The 26,583-nt window shown below is 38.2% G+C and overlaps 1 protein-coding gene across 1 annotated transcript in view; it reads right to left on the bottom strand.

Annotated features, from left to right (window-relative positions):
• IL1RAPL1 (interleukin 1 receptor accessory protein like 1) overlaps positions 1-26,583 on the bottom strand; it is a 757,712-nt gene that overhangs the window by 651,491 nt on the left and 79,638 nt on the right. Inside the window, exon 2 of the mRNA XM_065916682.1 lies at positions 11,766-12,045. Coding sequence (XP_065772754.1) covers positions 11,766-12,045 — 280 coding nt within the window. The remainder of the gene's footprint in view (positions 1-11,765; positions 12,046-26,583) is intronic.

Below are 26,583 nucleotides of genomic sequence, written 5' to 3'. Positions count from 1 at the left end.
CAGGCATGGAAAGAAGGGTAAACTTCAGTATCGGATCTAGGTTGATTTACCACCTCAGCACAATGTCCAAGTATTATCAGAATTATACAACCGAAAATTCTCTTTGAGGCCTATAATGGCAAGAAGCACAGGTTCCCACCAAAAGATAAGAGAGAGAATAACTGATGGGCAGTGCTGCAATTTCAGTTTATCATCCATAAAAGACACTGCATCCAGACTTGAAACCTTATTTTAAAGACTTTCAATTGTATATGGATTGTTTAAAGCCCTACCTTATGTAGGACTTAACTGCATTTTTTATAACCTATAAATTATAGGTGATATTCTCAAGGGTATACTGTAGTTTCAATCAAAAGAGGTAGTTTAACAATTAGGAGACCAAAAAGTAAAACTATTTCAGGTCCTTGAGACACATATGCATCTGATCATTAAGATTTCTGAGTAGGTTATAAAACATTTATATGCACTTTGATTGCCTTGGAACAAACGAAGACTCCTTGCGGCATTAATGTTGAAGGCTTTCTAAAATGATGCTAACGTTATTTATCCTTTGATCCCAAATGACTTGATTTTTAAGCAACAATCACATGAAACAGTAATACATACTAAAATTATACACTATCATACAGATTAAAATGAATGAAAAATTATTTCTACTAAAAGCTGTTCCTTGTTGGTCTTTTAGGCCTAACTTAGGACCATTTACTTCCACCTGGTGACAGGGAAGGTCTAATATAGGGAGAAAATAAAACTGCAACACCAAAAGCAGTTCATAACTGGTGTTAGTTTCAGAAAAGATGTCTTAAGAAACAGAATTGTTTTACTTTTTTCTGGAAAATGATAGGAATCAGCCAATGGTGTAAATTTGGCTATGCCAGTGTTTTCTACAAGGCACTCTAAGAACACTAGCTCCAATCACTAAGTATTTTATTCAGTAACTATTTTGTGGGTACATTCTCAGTGACAAACACTATCTCACACTGATTCTGAGGGGAAATCATATCAGTGGTAGTAAGTTTGGGATGCTATGCATACTCTATCATCCATAAAAGGTTGCTTAAAGGGTCTTGGAGGAAAACCCTAAGATACTTAGCTGTGAAGTTCTATGAGGCATACACTAACACTAACTGAGCAAAGGGGTGTCTAAGAATTTGGGGTATTGCCTTCCAGCATACTGACTTGAAAGTAGAGAGATATTAGTCTTAAATATATTGCTTTGGCCCAAAAGCTCATTCAGGTTTAGGTAGAAATGCAAGACATTTTTCACTTTCATGAAGATCTTTATTGAACAATGTACCCCAAACAAAGGAACTTTTTGTCCAGCCCAAATGTTGTGGGTGTCGCCTCTGTTAAATGGAACAGCTACATAATTGAATACATAAAAGGTGAGCAGCATTTTAAGGAATCTTACTACTTTGTTGATAAAGTTTAAGTTAAAAAGAAAAAAAGAGGATGGACCCAAGAACCACAGAGAATCAATCCCACTAAGCAGAACTGGGCCCTAACCAAAAAACTACTGATGTGTGCCTAGTTGAATTTCAGAATGGCTATAGGACAGTAACTGCTCTGTACCTTCCACCCATTTTTTTTGTTTGTTTGTTTTTTAAGTTTATTTATTTTAATTGGAGGCTAATTACTTTACAATATTGTGGTGGTTTTTGCCATACATTGACATGAATCAGCCACAGGTGTACATGTGTCCCCCCATCCCTACCCACCTCCCACATCCCTCCCCACCTTCCAGCCACTTTAAATAGGATTATTTAGTTTATTTATCTTATTCCTGTCTGACTACAGAATGTTGGGTGTATAAGGCCTAGATAACAAGTCTTTCGAGTTCACAGGCTTCAAGAGGAGCAACTTCTAGAGAGCTGTACTCAAGGAATTAGGCATGAAGAACCTCATTCACACATAGGTAATGAGATCCAGTGAAAAATCTGGCTTAAAACTCAACATTCAAAAAACTCATGGCATCAGTTTTTAAGATCATGGCATCCTGTCCCATCACTTCATGCATGGCAAATAAATGGGGAAACAATAGAAATAGTGACAGACTTTATTTTCTTGGGATCCAAAAATCACTGCAGATGGTGACTGCAGCCATGAAATTAAAAGACGTTTGCTCCTTAGAAGAAAAGTTATGACAAACCTAGACAGCATATAAAAAGCAGAGATCACTTTGCTGACAAAGTTCCATCTAGTCAAAGCTATGGTGTTTCCAGTAGTCATGTTTGGACCATAAAGAAGGCTGGACACTGAAGAATTGATGCTTTTGAACTGTGGTGCTGGAGAAGAATCTTGAGGGTTCCTTGGACTGCAAGGAGATCCAACCAGTTAATCCTAAAGGAAATCAACCCTGTATCCATTGGAAGGATTGATGCTGAAGCTGAAGCTCCAATACCTTGGTCACCTGAAGCGAAGAACTGACTCATTGGGAAAGACCCTGATGCTGGGAAAGATTGAAGGTGGGAGAAGGGGATGACAGAGGATGAGGTGGTTGGATGGCATCACCGACTCAGTGGACATGAGTTTGAGCAAGCTCCTGGAGATGGTGAAGGACAGGGAAGCCTGCCATGCTGCAGTCCATGGGGTTGCAAAGAATCAGACAAGAAAGAACGACTGAACAAGACAAGAATGAGATCCTGGATTTTGGCCTTATCTTGAGGTCATGATAAGATTCCAGGGCTCTTAGGAATAGGGTGAGTATATTTTGTATGTGTCAGGGCATGGATTACTAGAAGCTAATGGGCAGACTCTGCTGTACTGTTATTTTGGTGGTCCTACCAAAAAACCACATCTTGTGCAATTCAAGCTCTTGTAAAGTTTTCTTCCCTATTAGCTATAGACTCGACTAATTGGATATTAGTAAGTGTGATACAAATAGATGCTTGATAAGTCTCCATACTGTCTGAGTTGCCATATAAACTGCCTGGTTATCTTGCTGGAGAGACAGCTGGAAAGACCACATGGAGGCCCTGAGGATTACGGACAGAGTAAATCCTGTATCCAGTTGATTCCAGCCTCAAGTGACTATGGTCAAAATCAGCAGATGACCCACCCAGTCAAGTCCAGCCCACATTGCAGAATCATATGTAAATTGAATAGTTGCTATTTCTAACCCCTTGGTTTGGAAGTGTTTTCCCCACATAATAGATAACTGAAACAATTGTCTTTGGAGCAGTTTGACAGAAGTAGAAAGACAATGAACACATACTGGATCTTCTATAAGAAATAGCTCTACATTCTTCAGATAGCAGTGAAAAAATGGGATTTCAGATGAAGGAACAAAAAGTAAAAGAGTAAGGTAAATTTATACTTTAATCTGCAAACAGTAGGCAGGATGGTGAGACCATAGCACAAAGTATCCATGTAGACAAACACCAAAGATGAGTCTAGAAGGAAATTTTACAGCTGGTTTATAAAGGAACATGTATGTCAAACAAAGACTTCAGACTTCATATTGGGTAATAGGGCCCATTAACAACTTTTAGGTAGAGAAATTTAATAAGATCTCTGTTGTGGACATGTAATTCCACAGCAGTGAGGAATGGTAACACTAACAGGAAAAATCTGGAGGCAGAGAAATCATTTAAGAGGACAGTGCACTCACAGTGTCCTCATTTAAGAGGACAGAGTAGAAATTAGCATGAACAACAAAAAATAAATCCAAAAGACATTTCTAATGGTAGATCAGACAGATCTTGGTAGCAATTAAGACAATGTAAAGAATGATAAGTGATAATTTTCTAGATAGTGTTGCTGGAATAACAGTGATTCTATGCATTAAAAAAAGGGAACATCTGAGGAGGAGACAGCTTTGTTGAAATAAGTATCAAAATACATTTTGGTACATGTTGAAGTCAATGTGTCTTTTGGACAAACATAAAGAGGGGACTATTAGGAAACTGAAAATATACTTCTTCTAGTGCTGGTGAAAATGTTTGGAATTATTTTTTGAGTCATTAAATACTTATTAAGTGAAGCTTCTGGAATAATAAGAAGAATCAGGGAGCAATGATTAATAAACTGACTGCATAAAAGAAACATCACGACCCAGTAATCCCACTGCTGGGCATATACACCGGGGAAACCAGAATTGAAACAGACGTGTGTACACCAATGTTCATCGCAGCACTGTTTACAATAGCCAGGACATGGAAGCAACCTAGATGTCCATTGGCAGATGAATGGATAAGAAAGCTGTGGTACATATACACAATGGAATATTACTCAGATATTAAGAAAAATGCATATGAATCAGTTCTAATGAGGTAGATGAAACTGGAGCCTATTATACAGAGTGAAGTAAGTCAGAAATAAAAACACCAATACAGTATACTAACACATATATATGGAATTTAGAAAGATGGCAACGATGACCCTATATGCGAGATGGCAAAAGAAACACAGATGTAAAGAACAGACTTTTGGACTCTGTGGGAGAAGGCGAGGGTGGGGTGATTTGAGAGAATAGCATTGACGCATGTATATTATCATATGTGAAATAGATCACCAGTCCAGGTTCGATGCACGAGACAGGGTGCTCAGGGCTGGTGCACTGGGATGACCCTGAGGGATGGGGTGGGGAGGGAGGTGGGGGCAGGGTTCAGGATGGGGAACATATGTACACCCATGGCTGATTCAGGTAAATGTATGGCAAAACCCACCACAATACTGTAAAGTAATTAGCCTCCAATTAAAATAAATAAATAAATTAAAAAAAAAAAAAGAATCACCTGACATCAGTATTTAACAGATCTGACATGGTACATAGTCACCAATAGTTTTTATTATTATTATTTTTTAATATTGGATTATCAGTTCAGTTCAGTGGCTCAGTCATGTCTGACTCTTTGCCACCCCATGGACTGCAGCATGCAGGGCCTCCCTGTCCACCACCAACTCCTGGAGTTTACTCAAACTCATGTTCATTGAGTCACTGATGCCATCCAACCATCTCATCCTCTGTCATCCCCTTCTCCTCCTGCCTTCAATCTTTCCCAGCATCAGGGTCTTTTTCAATGAGTCAGCTCTTCGCATCAGGTGGCCAAAGTATTGGAGTTTCAGCTTCAACATCAGTCCTTCCAATGAATATTTGGGACTGACTTCCTTTAGGATGGACTGGTTGGATCTCCTTGCAGAACAAGTCTTCTCCAGCACCACAGTTCAAAAGCATCAATTCTTTGGCACTCAGCTTTCTTTATAGTCCAACTCTCACATCCGTACACGACTACTGGGAAAACTATAGCCTTGACTAGATGGACCTTTGTTGGCAAAGTAATGTCTCTGCTTTTTAATATGCTGTATAAGTTGGTCATAACTTTCCTTCCAGGGAACAAACCTCTTTTAATTTCGTGGCTGCAGTCACCATCTGCAGTGATTTTGGAGCCCTCCCCCCCCCAAAAAAAGTCTGCCACTGTTTCCCCATCTATTTGCCATGAAGTGATAGGACCAGATGCCATGGTCTTAGTTTTCTGAATGTTGAGCTTTAAACCAACTTTTTCACTCTCTTTCACTTTCATCAGCTCTAGCATCAGTCCTTCCAATGAATAGTCAGGGTTGATTACCTTTAGGATTAGTTGGTTTGATCTCTTTGCTGTCCAAGGGACTCTCAAGAGTCTTCTCCAACACCATAGCACAGGGACCAGAGCTGCCTGCTTTGGTCCTGCCAATATTATCTGGATGGTTAACTGAAGCAGTGTGGTCATGTTATGTCTCAAGTCTTGAGGTTCCTAGCTAATCCTTCTTACCACCTTTCACACAATCTGCTATGTTTCTTTGTTGGATTATATCTGCCTTTTCAATTGTAAGGGGAAGGACTGTGAGGAAGGCAGCTGCTCTATCTTGACAGAACCCCATTCTATTTTAAACTGTGACCACAGTATCTATAATAATTTATTGCACACTTATTTTCTCTCATGCAAACGATTTGAAGGTGAAACATGTTTCTTTTAGAGTCTTTGTAATTCTAGCATTAGCATATCACCTGGTGATCAGTCGATGTTTCTGAAATGGATGACTGAGTAAATGGATTTAACTGAGTACCTTTTGATAGATGAGAAAGAAGAATTAGTCTCTAAAGAGAAAATCAAGACTTGGACAATGGAACTCGATACTAGATAAAATACATTATATATATGTAATTTGGAAAAGTACTCTTTTAAAAAGAAATTAACACAGAAAAATCAATCATGCTTCTGTCTGATTCACTTTATTGTATAGCAGAAGCTGACACAGCAGTGTAAAGCAGCCTTACTCCAAAAAAAAAAAAAATCAATCATACTTCTAACAATGCTAACAATGTACATGGTGAAAATGAAACTCAAAAGGCCCTATCATTTAGAAATACACCAAAGAAAATGAAACACTTATGTATAAATTTCACAAAATGTGTACAGGATTGTATGCTGAAAAATACAAAGTGCTGATGAAGAAGAAATCCTAAATAATTGCAGAGACCTACTGCACTCATAGATTGTGGGTTCCAACATAAAGATAACAATTTTCCTCAAATTGAGTTATATAGGTTTAATTCAATTCCAATCAATATTATTCCAGTATGTTTTTGTTATTTTTTTTTGTAGACATACATAAGTTTATGCTAAAATTTATCTGGAGAAGAACAGGCCCTACAACAGTTAAAAGAATCTTGAAAAGAAAGGTATCTAGTCCTACTATATAGCTATAGCCACATTAATTAAGACAGAGTGGTACAGGCACATAGATCAAAGATATATAATACTGAATCTAGAAACTGGCTGTTGTTCAGCTCCTAAGTCAAATCCAACTCTGCAACTCCATGGACTGTAGTACACCAGGCTCTTCTGTCCTCCACTATCACTGGAAGTTTGCTTAAATTCATGTCCATTGAGCCAGTTATGCCATCTAACCATCTCATCCTCTGCTGCCCACACAAATCCACCCAATGGATTTTGTATAAATGTGCAAAAGTAATTTCATGGAGGAAGCTAGATGTTTTCAACAAATGATGCTGGAGCAACTGGACATCTATTCAAAAAGCTACACCTTGACCAAAATAAACTTTATACCCTATATAAATATTAATTCAAGATGGAGCAGAGAGTAAAATTTAAAGCTATAAAACTAGTAGTAAAAACTCCAATAATTTTAAAAAGAAAAGTTTAAGGATATAGACTATGGAAAGAGTTCCTATATTTTGTACCAAAAGCACAATCCATAAAAGGAAAAAAATAAAAACTTTTGCTCTGCAAAAAAACCTGTTAAGAGGATGAAAAGACAAACTACAGATTGACAGAAAATATTTGCAAGCCACATATCCAAAAGAGGATTACTACCTAGGATATATAAAGAATTCTCAAAACTCAACGGTTAGATCACAAATAATCCAGTTATAAAATGGGCAAAAGACATAAACAGATATTTCACTGATGGACACAGAAATGGCAAATCAGCACACAAAATCCCATCATTAGCCATTAGGGAGATGAAAATTAAAATCATGAGATAGCAAGATATACTGATGGTTACAATGAAAAATAGTGACAGTATCCACATGCTGCAAGCATGTGGATAAACCAGATCACTCGCATATTGCTGGTAGGATGTAGTAAAATGGTACTGCTACTCTGAAAAATAACACGGCGGTTTCTTATACGACGGGGCTTCCCTGATAGCTCAGTTGGTAAAGAATCTGCCAGCAATGCAGGAGACCCCGGTTCGATTCCTGGGTCGGGAAGACTCACTGGAGAATGGACAGGCTACCCACTCCAGTATTCTCAGGCTTCCCTTGTGGCTCAGCTGGTAAAGAATCCACCTGCAATGTGGGAGACCTGGGTTCGATCCCTGTGTTGGAAGACCCCCTGGAGAAGGGAAAGGCTATGCACTCCAGTATTCTGACCTGGAGAATTCCATGGACTATACAGTCCATGGGGTCGTAAAAAGTCGGACATGACTGAGTGACTTTCAATTCTTATATGACTAAACATGCAACTATCATACAACTCAGGTTCATTCTAGAGCATCTATTGCAGATAAATGAAAACTTATATTCACTAAAAATGTACATGGGTATTCACAGAAGATTTTCAATAATGAAAAATGGAAACAACAGAGACATCCTTCAATGAGTGAATAAACACTGTGGTAATGTCCATACCATGTAACATTCCTTAACAATAAATAAGAACAGACTACGTTGAACAACCTGGGTGAATTTCAAAGGAATTATGTTGACTGAAAAACCCAGTTCCAAAAGTTGATATCCTCTATGATTCCATTTATAAAACATTCTTGAATTACAAAAAGTAGATATGGAGAACAGATTAGTGTTTGCCAGGCATTTGGGACTGGGGTAGGGAAGTGAATATGGACAACAGAAGAGATCCTGGAGGTGATGACATTGTTCTGTATCTTGAATGTAGCATCATCAATATTCTGATTATGATTTTGTACTATAGTTTTGCAAACTGTCACTGCTGATGGAAACTGGCTAAAGGTTTCATAGGACCTCCCTATACTATATCTTGCAAATGTATATGAATCTACAAAATAAAATTTCAGTAAATAGAGTGACAAACAACTTAGTCTGTTACAATACAGGAGGCATTAAATTGCTTACATGAGCACCAGCCAGATATGCATATGAAACTGTTAAAAGGGTATAACTCAGAAGAGGGGTATTTAAAAACTGGGAGTCAAGAGGATAAGAAAAAAATTTTCTTTTAAAAAGTAAACTTATTCATTAAACGGCAACGAAAGGAAAAGAAATTATTACACATCTCCTTCACTCACTTTTTCATGTAAAAATAAACACTCAAGGAGGAGAAAATTGATTAGAGAGCCAGGTACTACAGAACAAAGAATGATGTGGTATTATTCTGTCCAAAATGGCTACTTACAGAAGAGAGTAGGAAAGCTCTTATTCATTCTACTGAGAGTAAATTTAAGTGTTTGCATTATTTACATCATTTAATTGTACATATTTAGGTGTAATGGAGAAGGAAATGGCAACCCACTCCAGTATTCTTGCCTGGAGAATCCCATGAACAGAGGAGCCTGGCAGGCTACAGTCCATGGGGTCTCAAGGGTCGGACAAGATGGCAACTAAACCACCACACCATTTAGGTATAAATGTTGTACGTGAAAACACTTCTTAAACCATTTCATTGATAAGTTAATAACACAGAGCACTTATCAGAAAGACCAGAGCCTTGGAGTAGCAGCTAACGTTTTCAAACCTCTGAAACTCTTTGTAAGTGAATTACTTAAAAACTAATGGTGACAATAGTGTGGCCTGAGAGCTAACAACGTGTCAAAGTGTCAGTGATTCAACTAACAGCCCTGGGCTCCCTTCACATCAAAAGCAAGTCATTCTACTTAAACTGCTGTTTATAATGATTTTGAGTCCTGCTTTTCAAATTGGAAAAGGGAGTCAGATCAACACTAGCTTCAAATCAATTGGAACACTCGAATTCCAGGGACAAAAGCATCTTTTCTGCAGCTCATTGCTTTCTCTAGAATACCACTTGACACATATAAAATTTAACGGTGTTTTTGTTTTACTTTCACCTTCCATTAAAATGTAGACACATGGACATATGACAAATGTTATGGTTTCAAAATTTTGTGACCTTCATTCATTATTGCAACTACAAATTCAGAAACATTTTAGTGCAATTTCTCAGAGCATTGGACCAATATGTATATTTAAATACATCAAAGAATGGCAACTTCAGTGCTTTAGAAATTCAGGTTACTAATCTGAACACATCACTATTTTCCCATCAATAATAAATAATGGAATGAAATATTAGACTGTGGACATTCAGCTCAAGTCTAATCTCAGATAAAGGAGGACATAAATTGGTCTATCTTAAAGAGTCACCTCTACACACACATAAACAATCAGAAATCATGTTTCTTAAAGAAATGCAGATGTGAAATTAAATCAAATTATTATTAGTCAAGTAGGAATAGCCAGTACAAACAGTACTCTCTAACTATATTGTTGTTCAATCACTCAGTCATGTCCGACTCTTTGTGACCCCAAGGACTGCAGCACGCCAGGCTTCCCTGTCCTTTACTTTCTCCTGGAGTTTGCTCAAACTCATGTCCATTGAGTTAGTGATGCCATCCAACCATCTCATTCTCTGTTGCCCCCCTCTCCTCTTGCCCTCAATCTTTCCCAGAATTAGGGTTTGTTCTAATGAGTTGGCTCTTTGCCAACATAGTATGGCAATTAATTATCATTGTACCTACAAAAACTATTTCTATTAAGAATTAAGCTGAAACATAAAAGGGTTGGATTCCCATTTTTAAGGGAAAGAACAAAAGCTGACAAAGGAATAATGCATTTGTTCTTTTATTAATATAATTCATTTGACATTTTTCCCAAGCAGAACTTTATTTGCATTCATTTTTATTTTCCAAACTTAACTCTAACTTACATGTTGACAGTGTTTAAAAGATAAAATTATATTTAACCTTCATGTGGCTTTCACCCATTTTGACAACCTAACATACCTGCAGCCACGACTCTTCATAAAAGTAATTCTTTTAGGTTGATGGTGAGTGGGAGACACAATCCTTATGCTAGAGGAATAATAGCTGCCAATGAGAATTTCAGAAGTGAAAGTTGAATTTTGATTTGAAAAAGATACTAGATGATTCTGAGAATTTCTCCAAATTGAGAATCAACTGCTTTAGATTTGGCTTTCTCTTAGTAAGTTGAAATAGGGACACAAAGGAATCAATTTAAGCCCTCTTTCTATATGCCTATACCCTGCTATGCCAATGTTCTTATAGTCTAATGACATCTGCAAGCATTCATGCAGGGTGTGATTCACAGCCCATGTGGGGCTAAATGCTTAAATTGAGATTTTTCACTGCTAATATGATACATAGCTATTGTCTCAATACATTATCATTAAGCAAAGTACATACATCTCTTCCAAAAGCAGACAAAGATATGTAGATGTGTGATCAGTTTCTTTGTGGAGTAAAGGCATGGGGGGACCCAAAATATTTTTGTATTGACTCAGCACTTTTATGACTTCCCAGGTGGCTCAGAGGTAAAAGAATCCACCTGCCAATGCTGGAGACCAGGAGATGTGGGTTCAATCCCTGGGTTGGGAAGATCCCCTGGAGGAGGAAATGGCAACCCACTCTAGCATTCTTGCCTGGAGCATCCCATGGACAGAGGAGCCTGGTGGGCTACAGTCCATGGGGTCACAGAGTCAGACATGACTGAGCGCATAAGAGCGCACACACAGCACTTTTAGTTAACAAAATGATCTGGAACATAGTCTCTGTACTTCTACCAAGGCAAGGTTGCCTTCCGCTTTCTGTGCACATACATGTTACTTAAATCATCTTTGCAGATGTGTGTGAACCAGAGGTATCTGTGCACTATCTGTGAAGGGCAATAACAGAATGTTACAACCCATTTAGCAATAAACTATGCATCCTTTCTGCAAGTCTTTGCTTACATTTTATTTGCAACATTTCACCTCCTCTATAAATTTTATTTCATAGTGTTTAGTAATTTCTGGCAACATAAGTAGATACCCAGATGGTATCTCTTTTCTCCATAAGCCAGAAATAATGTCTCAATATAAATTCCAATCCCATCTTTTTATGATTTAGATTCGAAATGTTAGAAAGCAGCAACACACACAAATATTGAGACAATACCTTGAGGTTAAAGAGAGAGCCACAAAATATAGGTATATAAGACAGCAACCTGTGAGATCATTGATTCAGCAGTAACAAGATGAAAAGCATACCTGATAACACAGGCATAAAGACCACTGTCCTGTAGTAATGTTGGTCGGAACCAAATGGAGTCTTCTTCCTTGCTCATTCTACTTCCATCAAAGGCTATTGGCTCTTCAAAGTCTCCAGGACCAGAGCTTTTGTACCACATCAAACTGAGTCCAGCACTTTGGGCTAGGGAGTAATTGGCTCTGATATAACCATAAAAGAGTGCACATTTGATGCGAACAGGCTCTCCCACCAAAACTTGGTATTTCTTGATATCGACAGACCAGTCTGTGCATCCATCGGCTATAGTCAAAAAAGAGAAAGAGAAAAAAAACAACATTAGAGAAAACAATGGAAGCAATTAGATTATTCATTCAACAATATTTATTGAGCATCTCTATTGGACAAAAATTTTCCCTAGGCACAAACGGTGCAGCGATGGATAAAACTCAGAAGGGCACTGAAAGCAATTTATCCTACTAACAAACAATATACTCATCACTTAGTTTGCTTCTGCTGATATTTATTCTTACTCTAATCAGTGTGATGGCTATTGGCTTATGGCGTTCCCACTCTAAATCCAAATGTTTGCCTGTTTTTTGAAAATGGATCTGGACCTGTGAAATAGTTTCCTTTGCTAGCTGGCACTGATGCTTAGGGTGCTGGAGAGAGACTGCAAAGGAAAGGGTTTTGCTCCCTGTCTCTAGCATGCTTGCTTGGAAGACTCTGCCAGTGTGCACTGCAGCAGCTTGATAATCTTTTAGCAGAGCCTCGGGTGAGGCATCTTATGGACAGCTTGTCCCCGACACCTTAGAGGGCAAGGCATTTCTGGCCAATTGCAGAGGGCAGACTTCCAACCAGTTCTACCAGGCTGCCATCTCAGTGACTTTAAGCCTTGCCTTTTCCCAGTGAGGTCTGGATTTCACTCTGGGAATGGAGGATGGGAGCTTCTCCTTGGAGGCTGTCTCTCAGCTAGGGGAGATGGCAGCCATTCCCCTATTCTTTGTGGTTATCTTTTGCTATGGACGGAATGCGTTCTCTTTAAACTCATTTTTTGAAGCCTTAATTGAGAATGTAATGGTACATGGAGGAGGGGCCTTGGGGGAGTAATTAGCTTTATATGAAGTCATGAGGGCAGAACCCTTAGGAAGACAGAGGTGCTCTTGTAAGAAGAGACACCAGAGCTTGCAGTCTCTCTCCTCTTGCGTACTTATAGAGAAGATGTCACATGAGCACATACCAAGAAGGTGGCCATTAGTAAGTGGGAAAGCGGGCCCTCACCAGAAACCAAATCAGCCAGCACTTTGAACTTGAACTTCTCAGCCTCCAGAACTGTAACACATTTCTATTGTGTAGGCCATCCAGTCTATGGTATTTTGTTATGGCAGCCCGAGCAGACTACTACATCTTTCTTTCTTACTAGCCAATCCTTCAGTACTCCAATAACCTGTTGCACTGAACACATCTCTACACACACTCTCTGTGTTCAAATTAGTGTATGATTTTTTTTTCTTTCTGGACACACTGGTAAAGTGAAGAGTAAGCCTTGTACAGCCAAACAAGGCAGAGAGTAATACAACAAAAGTGGGTCATGTTTAGTAGTGGTTTCACAGCCAGAGACAGAGGCAGACCATTACTCTGCTCTGATTTCTGGGAGCATCAGGCAGAGTAAAGTAAAAACCACGGTGGGACATGGAGCTGATGGCATGGGGACTAGTTGGGTTTTCTGGGTTTCCTGGAAGCACCATCTTTCAAATGATATCTTGGTGCCATTTTTATCACTTCTCCCCCACCATATCCCCACAACAACAAACAGGTCACCATAGGACAGGTCCATCACCATTATTATGATCACAGAGAAGTTGTGGATTCCTGCTTAGAGAGCGCAGTTGCCCCACATCTAGAAAGATAATCAATTTGTCATAGCTTGCAGTATATAAATGCTGAATAAAACGACAAAAACCAAGAAAAAAGGACCCCTAACAGCGAGAGCATTTGAGCACTGCAACTAGGGTTTAACTCACTTGAGATTAACAAAAGGGCAACCTAAAGGATCTAAGGACATGAAAAATAATGGAGAATTCGAGAGGGAAAATGATCAAAATGAAAAGGAAGATGTATATTAGAGCAAAGGTGACACATTATGGAATTATCCAAATTTCTTCATGTATTATCTAATATCTGATGAGCACTTAAATACATGCTGAGCTTACAAATTTTCATTCATCTTTCATAAAAATATTCATTTAGGCTTTGAACTCATTGTTCCCTCTACACTGAAATTTTAACACCAACCAACTTGCATGGATCCTCCTTACCTTCCTCCACATGTCACCTCCTCTAAGACTCCCTAACTGCCCTGCCAGCAAAACCACCTTCCTAGTCATTTGATCCAGATTGTTCTTTCATATTTTTTTTCATAGGACTTATTGTTCTCTGATGTCATGTAACCACTTTTTGCTTGCTTTGTCTCCCCAATAGGATGTAAGCCTCCTGAGGTCAAGGATTTGGTCCCTCTAGTTCACTTCTTTAACCTCAGTACCTAGAACTGTGCCTGCTAACCAGCTCAACACACACTGACTAAATGAATGAGTGAATGAAAGAGTCAATGAATGAATTCTTGAGTAAATAAACAAAATAATGTCAACATCAACAAACAGACTCAATACCAGCTAATACGTGAAAGTTCTGGTATTCTCATCCAGCTCATCTGACCCTAGAATTCATTCTCTCTACCACCATAGTATTATCTCCTAATAAAAGTAATTTAAATTTCACACCATTCTTTAGTTACTTTAATTACCAAATTTTAGTCTAAGATTCCCAATTAAACACTGTATTAAGGTAGTCTCTGGAGTAGATGTGCTGGAAGCTTGGTGGACATCAGCAATGTCCAAATCATTATCATTATTCCTATCAACAACTGTTGCCTAGTGGGCTCACCCCACTAAATAGGATGATAGAACTGTACACGGAGATGTCAAGGTTACATAATTACATGCAGTACTCGTCAACACAATTTTGTACGTTTGTCCCATTGCATGAAATGCATCCTAGGTGGGATCTTTAAACAGTTAATTCTGACAATAAGCATGAAATTATCTTGTTTTACCATGATATGAATTACAATATAATTCTAGAATTACATTATTGTAACTGAGGCCACCTGTCACACAGGAGACAGCTGCCAGGGCAAAAGGCTGAAACACCTTTAATGTAGCAGTATGGACAGTGACATGAAATTACTCAGACTCTCCAAAGATTGGTAAGGTAAAGCAGAATGCTTGAAGCTGAAAGCAAATATATTTAGCTTAGAAACTTCTAAAAAGTTAGTAACAAATACAATTGAGAGAACAGAAAAAGAGTTGAGTTGGGAGACAGAGATATTGATATATACTTTCAGAATCTGCTTACTAAGAATAATGTTGAAAGAAAACCATAAATATTACAGAAAATTGAGTTATTTAGTACTTTATCTATTGCAGAAAAAAGTTTCAAACAGCTTTGATTCACACACCAAGGAAAAGGCAGAGGTGAAACGAAGAAATAACAGCCCCTTAGGTATCAGAGACACCCTATGTTCATTTTAATAGGGAAATAGGGTATAGGTTCTATGGCTTAGGAAGTTTTACTACCATTAAACTATAAATATATGATATTAAAAAGTAAACTATAAACTTAGTAACATGTTAGTACATTTGGGGGAAAGATGGCAAATAACATAAATAACAATTCAAGATATCTTCAAATATTTTGATAAACATTTAAATAAATGAACATATATTTTTTCAAAAATTAAAGCATTTTACTAAGTGAAATCAGTGAGGAATGCTATTTTTTCCTTTGTTAACATGTTAACATTTGCACACATTCTCACTTTGCATGTATCACAATTTTTCCTAAATCATTTGAAAATAGAGACATAATGACATTTCACTGCTGAAATACTTCAGTATGCATCTCCTTTGAATAAAGACAATTTTTCTTATATAGCCACAAAGAATTTTTAAAAATCTCATCCTACAGGATGTCTCAAATCCTAAAGGAATATGTGATAACTTAAAACCTAACTCTTGATGACAAGAATTGCTACTGATAGGTTCAGTACTTCCTTATTTCAGTACACAAGCTTTGTTGGCTTGGAAACAGTTATTCTAAGCCAACAATATTTTTATATTTCTAGACACTATTAATTCCATTATGTAAGTTACCAGGTAACCTTTATTATTTTTAAATTATCATTGGGTAATTCTTCAGGAAAATAATATTTAATCAGTTTTTCTGCCTTTCAGAATAAAATACACTTCTATAAGCCTCTGTCAGAAAGTTAGATATTGGTATTCTCTTTCCCTGGTGGGAGGATTCCATGGAAATACTCTAGCTGAATGTCTTTTATACAGCACATACTCCTTCAGAGTCAATGCAAGTTTCTGAAGTCAAAAAGTTGCACTGAGGGAGTGAGAGTAGGAAGCACCATATTCATTTATTTTTGTTACCACCTGTAATGTTATAGGAGCTTATATGAAGACAGTGATGGAATTAAGATTCAGAACTAATTTCCTTACACGTAGTTCATATTGATGTACTATTTCATAGACAAAGCCTCCATAGATTGGATAAATGTAAATACACTCAAATGATATTCATGAATGTATTTTTAATTGTCACTATTACTACAGATATAAGGGCTCAAAATATATCATGGCAACAAATTTGAAAGTTGCATTCTTTAAAATAAAAAGTCTAATCATAGACCTTATCTGTAATGTATCCCAATAAGACAAAGACTTTACATATAAAAAGGTAAATTATGTTACTCTTCAAGTGTCTACTTGGATAGGTACATTGGAATAATGAAACAATAATTAAGGCATCTGTGATAATGTAATAGAGGTTCCCCATCACCTTTATTGGTAAGGAATCTGTCTGCAATGCAGGAGACCCAGGTTCGATTCCTGGGTTGGGAAGATCCTCTGGAGAAGTGCTAGGCTACTCACTCCAGTATTCTAGGGTTTCCCTTGTGGCTCTGCTGGTAAAGAATCTGCCTGCAATGTAGGAGACCTGAGTTTGACCCCTGGGTTGGGAAGATCCCCTGGAGAAGGGAAAGGCTACCCACTCCAGTATTCTGGCCTGGAGAATTCCATGGACTATACAAGTCCAGGGGGTCACAAAGAGTTGGACGTGACTTTCACTTTCACTATTACCTTTATTAAACTGATCTATCCATCCTCTAGCGACTTTGAGTATTGCCTGCTAACAGTTCACAGTTGTCTCCTTCTCTTAAAGATTACCCTTGATTAACAAGAGCCATCTTGGTGGGAAATTTACATCCCTTTGGGTCTGCCCATTGCCAATAACTGACTGATGTGAGTGTTAAGAAAAAATGGTTGTTCCTTTATCTCCAGTAGGAACAATTGTACAGGTCTTCAATGCTCCAGAGCGTCTGTGTGTGGATCAGGCCAAGCTTAGAGGTTAACCGTGACCGCCTCACTCAGCTCTCTCCCCTGTCCTGCCCTGCTCCCCTCGCTCTCTCCCTTCCTTTTAGGTTTTCCCTGAAGAGCGCCCCCTTAGTCAATTGTGTGCATCAAAATCTTGTCCTGGGCCCTGTTCTAACAAATCCAGTCTAACACAGATTTATATATCCATGGAGCAAGAACTACCTTCATTCCAGTTTCTGTCCTCGGGGCTGGAGACATCAAGACCTACAAGGCATAGCCCTTGTTTTCAAGGAGCTCACGGTGTCATTGAAGACACAGACAGAAACTGAAAGTGCAACAGAAATGCAATGATAAAGGGCTGCACAGAGCTACTCAGGAATATGTTCCATGAAGAGAAAACATTTGAGACATTTGTCAGAAGGGAGCCATACAAAGAACTGGCAGAAAGATATTTAATTTGGAGGTGAACATGAACACAAAGGAACTTCTCTATGGCTCAGATGGTAAAGAATCTGCCTGCAAAGCAGGGGATCTGGGTTAGATTCCTGGGTCAGGAAGATCCCCTGGAGAAGGAAATGGCAAACCACTCCCTGGGTTTGCCCAGGGAATTCTTGCCTGGGAAATCCCATGGTCCGAGGAGCCTGGCAGACTACAGTCTATTGGATCACATAGACTTGGACATGACTGAGCAACTCACTCACTCACATGAAAGCAAAGGCACAGAAATAAGAAATAGCAGAGTTTTGCAGGAAATACAAATGGCTCTGTGGTGTACAAGCAAGTTTAAAGAAGGAAACAGCAAGAGATGGGGGCAAGAAGTGGGCAAGGACAGACGGTGGAGGTACTTTTATGGGATGCAAAAAGTATGACAGGTTCTTGGAGACCATCTCATATTTTCAGATGTGCTATGCTGGCTGAAATTTAAGGCAGGCATGTAAGGTAGAAGGTTTTAGCCAGGAGAGTGATGTTACTGAAGGTCTGAAGTTGGGCAGTAGTAGTAAAGAAGGAGAAACGGGGTGGATCTGAGGAAGATTTAGGAGGTAAAGTTGGGAGGAGTAGGTGAATGACTGAATAAAAGCATCAAAGAAGAGGCATTACGTTAGTTTACTCTGCAATTCATATCTTTCATCAGAGACTGAAAATTGACTATTCCTATCCAGTGGCGGGATCTGTGAAATGTTTTTTATAATGCCTTCATTTAAAATTTTCAGGCAATGATCTTCTCTCAAAACTGTATATTATCTAGGGTGAAACAGATCACCAGCCCAGGTTGGATGCATGAGACAAGTGCTCGGGCCTGGTGCACTGGGAAGACCCAGAGGGATCGGGTGGAGAGGGAGGTGGGAGGGGGGATCGGGATGGGGAGTACATGTAAATCTATGGCTGATTCATGTCAATGTATAACAAAATTCACTACAATATTGTAAAGTAATTAGCCTCCAACTAATAAAAATAAATGAAAAAAAATAAAAAATAAAATTTTCAAGTGATGAAAACATAATGATTTTTAAAATGACTCAGACCTAAATGTGTTTGTGTGTGTATTCTTTTTATTTTTATTTTTTATATTTCTTGTTATTTATTATTTATTTTGTTGGTTATTGGTCTTTATTTTCTCATTTATTTTTATTAGTTGGAGGATAATTACTTTACAATACTGTAGTGGTTTTTGCCATACATTGACATGAATCAGCCATGGATTTACATGTGCTCCCCGTCCTGATCCAATGATCAAAACTAAATACCTGACATATTTGTATCACTTGTCTCAACCTCTAGTGTGCTTGGAAAAGGCAAGCTTGAGACATAACCTTGGTTACATGGTGTCGGCCATGCACATACAAAGAACAGAAAGGCTGAGGCTAGATTTTAATGAGGCGAATTCTGCTCTTTACCTGCACTGGCTGCTACTCTTTCCAAATATGAACTTCATAAATTGAAACCTGGCAATGTTTCAATCCTTCCAAGAAAGAAGCCGAGATGTCCCCAAAATTGTCAGCAGCAAGGATTATAGCAAATTATGTCATAAATTAACCTTTATAGTATATGTTGTTTCACACAAAGTTTTGTTTGCATCTCTACTTTTTGGATAATGTTTCTCTGATGTGGGATATTTCCAGATTCTTGTCTTTAAAATACACACACACATACACACACGTGTGTACACAAACATTGCAACACTTTTGGAAGAGCTCATTCACATATGTTGGAGAGATTTGTGTGGGTGTTAAGAACTGAGGTTAACTCAAGAGACTGTCAATTATCAGGAATCCAATTTCCAAAGCCCAGAAGTTATCATCTGCTACATTCTCAATGTTAGGTCATCTGCTACACTTTCAATGTTAGGTCATCTCCAGGTGGGAGCGGCCCTTGGTCAGGTGTTGTCAAATTTCTTCTAAGATATGGTCTCCTCTTTATCATGGGACAGGTGATGGAAGCCAAGGCAAGTAGGATCCAGATAGCATAGTTAATCCTCTGTCATATCTTAGCCTTCACATTCTAGCAGGTATTTTAGATATTAATATACAAAACCCTGTGCATTGAATAACACACACTTGGTAAGAATTTATTCTTAAGACTATTTGTATTCTTATGATTAAAAAAAGAGGAAATTACAAGAATATTTTCATAGTTTCATAACCTGTCCTTTGGTTTAATAAGTTTCTTTTCTCAGCTGAGATCATAATTCCATAAAAAGTTACATCATGATGTTTTACAGAATATTTTATAATAACTATATAAAAGTCCATAATAGTGTTACATATAATTTACTTAGCTCTTTGGCTGTTAGACTACTTAAAGTTTTTCCCCTCTATTTGACTGTTCTAAATATGCGATAAAATAACTTAATATGCAGTGTGCTGCAAACTTCCTCTCAAAAAATGTATAATTTCCTCAGGAAATAATTCCTGAAGAAAAATTACTGGATCAAATAATACATTTTTAAAGGCTTTGTAGGAAATTTTAAGATTTTTCAAAAACTGTCTCATAATCTCCTTTCATAATAGCCATCTATAGAAAGTCAAAGTGTCTCAGTCGTGTCCAAATCTTTGCGAACAAAATGGACTATACAGTCCATGGAATTCCCCAGGCCAGAATACTGCAGTGGATAGCCTTTCCCTTCTCCAGGGGATCTTCCAAACTCAGGGATCGAATCCAGGTATCCTGCATTGCAGGCAGATTCTTTAACAGCTGAGCCACAAGGGAAGCCCATAGTGATCTAAATAAGTACATATATCACTTTATGTGCTAAGATTGTATTAACTCCTATGCACTATTTGTTAAATTGAGCACCAAGGTATAGTTTGCAACCTTTTGTGTCTCTATTTACAAAAATATAGCATCATCAGAAACATCACTCATCTGATAACTGAATGGCAATGCTGTCACAGCTATCATGTATCAACTCTGAGTTCAGTTCAGTTCAGTCACTCAGTTGTGTCTGACTCTTTGAGACCCCAAGGACTGCAGCATGCCAGGCCTCCCTGTCCACCACCAACTCCCGGAGTTTACTCAAACTCATGTTCATTGAGTCAGTGATGCCATCCAACCATCTCATCCTCTGTCATCCCCTCCTCCTCTTGCCTTCAATCTTTCCCAGCATCAGAGTCATTTCAAATGAGTCAGCTCTTCACATCAGGTGGCCAAAGTATTGGAGTTTCAGCTTCAACATCAGTCTTTTCAATGAACATTCAGGACTGATTTCCTTTAGGATGAACTGGTTGGATCTCCTTGCAGTCCAAGGGACTCTCAAGAGTCTTCTCCAACACCACAGTTCAAAAGCATCAATTCTTCGGTGCTCAGCTTTCTTTATAGTTCAACTCTCACATCCATATATGACCACTGGAATAACCATAGCCTTGACTAGATGGACCTTTGTTGGCAAAGTAATGTCTCTGCTTTTTAATGTGCTGTCTAGGTTGGTCATAACTTTCCTTCCAAGGAGTAAGCGTCTTTTAATTTCATGGCTGCAGTCACCATCTGCAGTGATTATGGAGCCCCCCAAAATAAACTCGGTCACTGTTTCCACTGTTTCCCCATCTATTTGCCATGAAGTGATGGGACTGGATGCCATGATCTTAGTTTTCTGAATGTTGAGCTTTAAGCCAACTTTTTCATTGTCCTCTTTCACTCTGAACCTCTGACTTAATTCATCACACAGTTTGCTCTATTTAAAATTATTTTTATTCAACATTATAGTTTTATCCATTCACTCCTGTATACATTTTCAATGAAAGACTTGGTTAATTTCACTTTTTATATCTCCACAAAACCCTCTAGTCGGACCACAAAAAAGGATATGGGCGTACGAATAGGTCCAAAAGTGTCACCAGTCTCAGGAATTTTAGACCTTTGTGACATTTCTTGGACACTGGATTAAATATCAGCATGATGAGCAACAAACCAAACAGAGATCAAAATTTGTCTCTTTCTCATCTTAGAGGCATCTAACAGGAAAGATGCACTGGGCGGCAGGACAGGCGCCCTGCAAACCAGTACTTAAAATTTGTGATTGGAGCAGAGTTGCTTCATAGTGTTGTGCTAGTTTCTACTGCCCAGCAAAGTGAATCAGCCATATGTGTATATATTCCCTTTTTTTTGGACTTCCTTCCAATTTAGGTTACTGCAGAGCATTAAGTAGAGGTCCCTGTGCTACACAGTAAGTCCTCATTAGTTATCTACATTACAAATAGTATCAATAGTGTATATATGTCAATTCCACTCTCCCACTTCAGCCCTCCTCTCTCTTTCCCTTTGGTGTCCAGAAGTTTGCTCTTGATGTCTGTTGCAATTTGATCCTTAAAAGAGAGTAACAAGACTTAAGGCACATATTTACTTTCATCTTGTATTAGAGGATATAGCTGACTAGACTTCTGTTTTTCATTCTTGCAAGTAATAAAAGTCCTTAAATATTAGAGCAATTTCAAATGAGCTATTGTTTGAAGCAATGAAGACACAAAATCATGTGTTAGAGTCCAAATCATGTTTCAGTGTGTTTCCACGTTTGTTATTGGCCACCTACTACATGTGATCCATAGTCCTACAGCAAAGATTATTGAGGCTAGTGTTGACCTTTGGAGAAGGCAATGGCACCCCACTCCAGGACTCTTGCCTGGAAAATCCCATGGACGGAGGAGCCTGGTAGGCTGCAGTCCATGGGGTCGCTAAGAGTCGGACACAACTGAGCGACTTCACTTTCATTTTCACTTTCATGCATTGGAGAAGGAAATGGCAACCCACTCCAGTGTTCTTGCCTGGAGAATCCCAGGGACAGGGAACCTGGTGGGCTGTCGTCTATGGGGTCGCAGAGAGTCGGACACGACTGAAGCGACTTAGCAGCAGCAGCAGCAGTGTTGACCTTGAGGAAATCATCTTTTAATAGGCAAGTACATGTCACAAACTACACATAACACAAGGCAGAATGGAGAAATGCTATGAGTAAAAGCAACATTGTTGAGGAAACAGAGAGTCAGAGGTTTTGTTTCATATCAACCCAGAACTGGTTTCTATTTTGCAAGCAAATTAATGGAGGAGAAATATACAATGGGGAAGATCAAAAAGAATTTAAGAAGGAGAAGGAATTTTAACTGTGCCTCAATTCAAAATGATAACTAGGAAGAGAAAAATGCCAAGTCAACGAGATATCTCAGATAATAAGGGGTGAGGGTCTAAAACAGTGGGATGGTGTAGGGAGAAAGGTAAAAAGGTAAAAATAAGATCATAAAAGTGGGATGAATAAGACAGCAGGCAAAGGAAATTGAACTTAATACTGAATCCCAGTAGATGACCAATTTCAGTGTGGATCAGCATCATCAGGAGGAATTATCAAAAGATGATTTGTCTTTAAAAATTTTGTAAAATTATTTTTAAATTTTTTAACATTTTAAATAAAATGTTATTTATTGGGGATATAGCCAATTAACAATATTGTGATAGTTTCAGGTGAACAGTGAAGGGACTCAGCCAAACATATACATGTATCCATTCCCCCCCAAACTCCCCTCCCATCCAGGCTGTCACATAACATGAGCAGAGTTCCCTGTGCTATAAGTAGATCCTTGTTGGTTATCATTTTAAATACAGCAGGTGTACATGTCCATCCCATACTCCCTAACTATCCCTTCCCCCATCCTCCCTGCCTACAGCAACCATAAGCTCATTCTCTAAGTCTGTGAGTCTTTTACTGTTGTTTAAATAAATTCACTTGTGTCATTTCTTTTTAGATTCTGCATAAAAGAAACATCATATGATATTTCTCTTTCTCTGAAAAGATCGATTATTTGGCTTTACCATTAGTGCTTCGATTCAGAAGGTGTTGATTGGTAACTGAGAATTTGCATTTCTGAAAAGTCTTGGATGAGGTTTCTGTGATGACACGTTGGGCAGTCACAGCGTCTATTCAATGTAGACAGTGGAAAATATCCCTGAATGAAGTGGTTTGATCTACATTTTAGGAAGATAACTCCAGTGGCACTATCAAGGATAGATGGAAGGAGACAGCTAGAAACAGGGAGGTCATTTAGAAAGCTCTTAAAATAGTGAGTGAGTGATAGTCGCTCAGTTGTGTCTGACTCTTTGCAACCCTATGGGCTGTAGACTGCCGGGCTCCCCGTCCATGGGAGGCTCCAGGCAAGAACACTGGAGTGGGTTGCCACTGCCTTCTCCAGGGGATCTTTCCAGGGATTGAACATGGCTCTCCTGCATTGCAGGCAGATTGTTTACCATCTGAGCCACCAGGAAAGCCATGTACACCAGGGAAAATAGTAAAGATGAAGTAAAGAAGTGGGAGACATCATAGAGTTGGAATCAACAGGATGGGGAGGCTGATCAGACAGGATAGATGAAGGAAAGGAGTAGTCAAGGGTGATTTGAAGTTCAACCCAGGATTCCTCAGAGGATTTTGGAATCATTAAAGGAAATAAGGAGTAGAAGCAGGTTCAAGTCGGCAGATGACAAGTGTGGTGGGGGTAGAAGATTCATTTGTTATCTTCCAGCACATTTTTGGCATTTATCACAGGTGTTTATACAGCAGAATGCATTGTTTGCATTGTCTAGTTTATGCCACAAAAGCACTTCTGTGTATCTCTTTCATATTGTGAACTCTGCTGGGCGTTAGAATCCCCTAGAGTTAGAGAAACATTCAAGAGAAATGGGAATGAAGTCTAGTGTGTATTTTAATATGCATTTATTTTCATATGAATAATATCACAGAGATTAATTGTCTATTTGATTAACTTCTTGCAGAGATTTTGGGGAAAATTAAACACACACAGTTTGTATATTGCTTCTTCAAGTGAATTCTAAGTGAGAATTTTATAAAAGGTTAGAGCCATATTTTTTTAGTGATGCTGAGTCTATTTTTATCACTGTAGAAGTCTCATGAAAATACATAATATGCTGTACACATATTAGCTTTACACAGAACTATCTGGATATTCACCTGCATTTATATGTGCAATCTATCATGAAGGGAATCTATTGACAGACTATATTTTATTCAGGGTATTATAAGCAAGTAAGTATGTGTACCTGCTGCATGATCTTTGTTTCTCATGTGTAAAAACAGCAGTTCCACTTTATTTGTGTAGAATTCCTTCATTTACATAGTATTTTCATAAACACTATCAGACTGCAGCAAGAAAAAGTGGTAATAAATTCAGGGAAAAAAATCATGGGGGATATTTTTGTACTTTTTCATGTATACTTAAAGAGCCAGGAACAGAAAAAAAAAATAATAATTATCAAGGATAGAAGGTTTCCTTGAACCTTAAAGTCTGCTTTCCAGAGATTTTGTTGGCATACTCCCAGCTTCTCTTTAAATAATCAAAGCAAGTTTAGATAGTAGGAAATTACATTGATTCAGATTTGATTGTTTTGGGTTTGTTTTCCCTGTCTTTGAGAGTGTAATCTCTGGGTATGAGAACAAATTTATAGACATTTTTTTGAGGGCTGATAAATTTGAGAGGAAGCACTTATGTGAAAAAGTGTACTGGGCAGTTGTTAAAATGGACATCTACTAAGTTCAAAGCAAATTTAAGCAGTTTCAGTTTTACTTTGCAATTAAAAGATCAAAGTGCTGGCTTAACTGAGATTATCTTCATAGTCTCTTTATTAATACCGATTAAACTCAAAGCTAGAGGAATCTTCTGACCCAGCAGATGTTACTTCATGATGATGTTCATCGCAGTTAGTTATTATTATTTACATAAAAGTTTAAATTCTCACGGAATGGCAGTTCGCTTTTTATTTAGTTCACTAGTAAATACTTTTAAAGAGGAACACTTTGCATATAATGCTTCATGGTTCATCCAACTCAACATCCCCACTTTGGTTGCTGTATCAAACCTAGGTTCCTTGATGTACCTCTCAAAGGTTCAAAACTACTCCCTTAGTAGTCACACCATGGCCCCTTCCTTTAATATATTTCAAAGAGGAAATATTTGAATTGGGAGGGGTTAGGAATGCTTTAACAGTATTTAGTGTGAGTCACCTCTGGAGGAAGGCATTCACTGATTCATTCTTTATTTCAACAAATATTTATGTAGAACCTGTTACCTTGGGCACTGCTGGGGCTGGAAGAAAGCATTTTGTAATCTTACTGCATATCATGTTAAGCAGGGTTCCCTTCCTTTATGCTAAACTGCTTACATTGTTCCCACTGGACTGTTAAGTGCAAGAAGGAATATTTGTCTTAAACCTTACTTTATTTTTTCAATCTGATATTCATGGATATTTTCAAAGCTAAAAAAGGCAGTGTTGTGGACCCCTTGTAGTGATCATTCATTAATGTGCTTTTTAAAATATTTTTTTCTTTCATTGTTCCCTAGTTTTCAAAGCAAGTTCGTATCTTTGGATTTGACAGCAAGGGCCATGCTGGCCTATACAGAGACCCAATTGGGTACCATGCAATTATGAGAAATAAATACGTATTGTGAAATGTATCAAGCCTATGCATTCTCTTTCTTTATTTCCATTACAGTACCATGAAATAGTCAATCACATATTCTTTTATCCTATAAATTGGAAAATACTGAATAATTCAACAGCTCTGAAACTTCAGAACTTCATTCAGTGGAGGAGCCATAGTCCCTGATCTCTATTTTAATATGCTGCCAGTTACCATCAGTCATAATAGCACAACACAGGGCCCAGGATGAATATCACTCATTCATTGTTGCCTTGAATGGCTTCGGGGTATGAAGTAAACTCTACTACATCACTGTCCTCATAATGAGATCGTTCTGCCTGATAAACAAGCTCCCTGCAGGTCCTACCTGCTGATAGGACCCAGTGAACCAAATATCTAACACTTCACAGAGGCTCCTCCCTGTCATTCTGCAATATCGCATGCATCATTTTCGAGAGAAAATGTGATGCAAAGAAGTAGAAAATTGAGCTACTG

Source organism: Muntiacus reevesi, chromosome X (genome assembly GCF_963930625.1).
Source record: "Muntiacus reevesi chromosome X, mMunRee1.1, whole genome shotgun sequence".
Taxonomy (NCBI): domain Eukaryota; kingdom Metazoa; phylum Chordata; class Mammalia; order Artiodactyla; family Cervidae; genus Muntiacus; species Muntiacus reevesi.
Note: the sequence above shows the minus strand (reverse complement) of the source record. Positions and strands in the feature narration are given on the sequence as shown.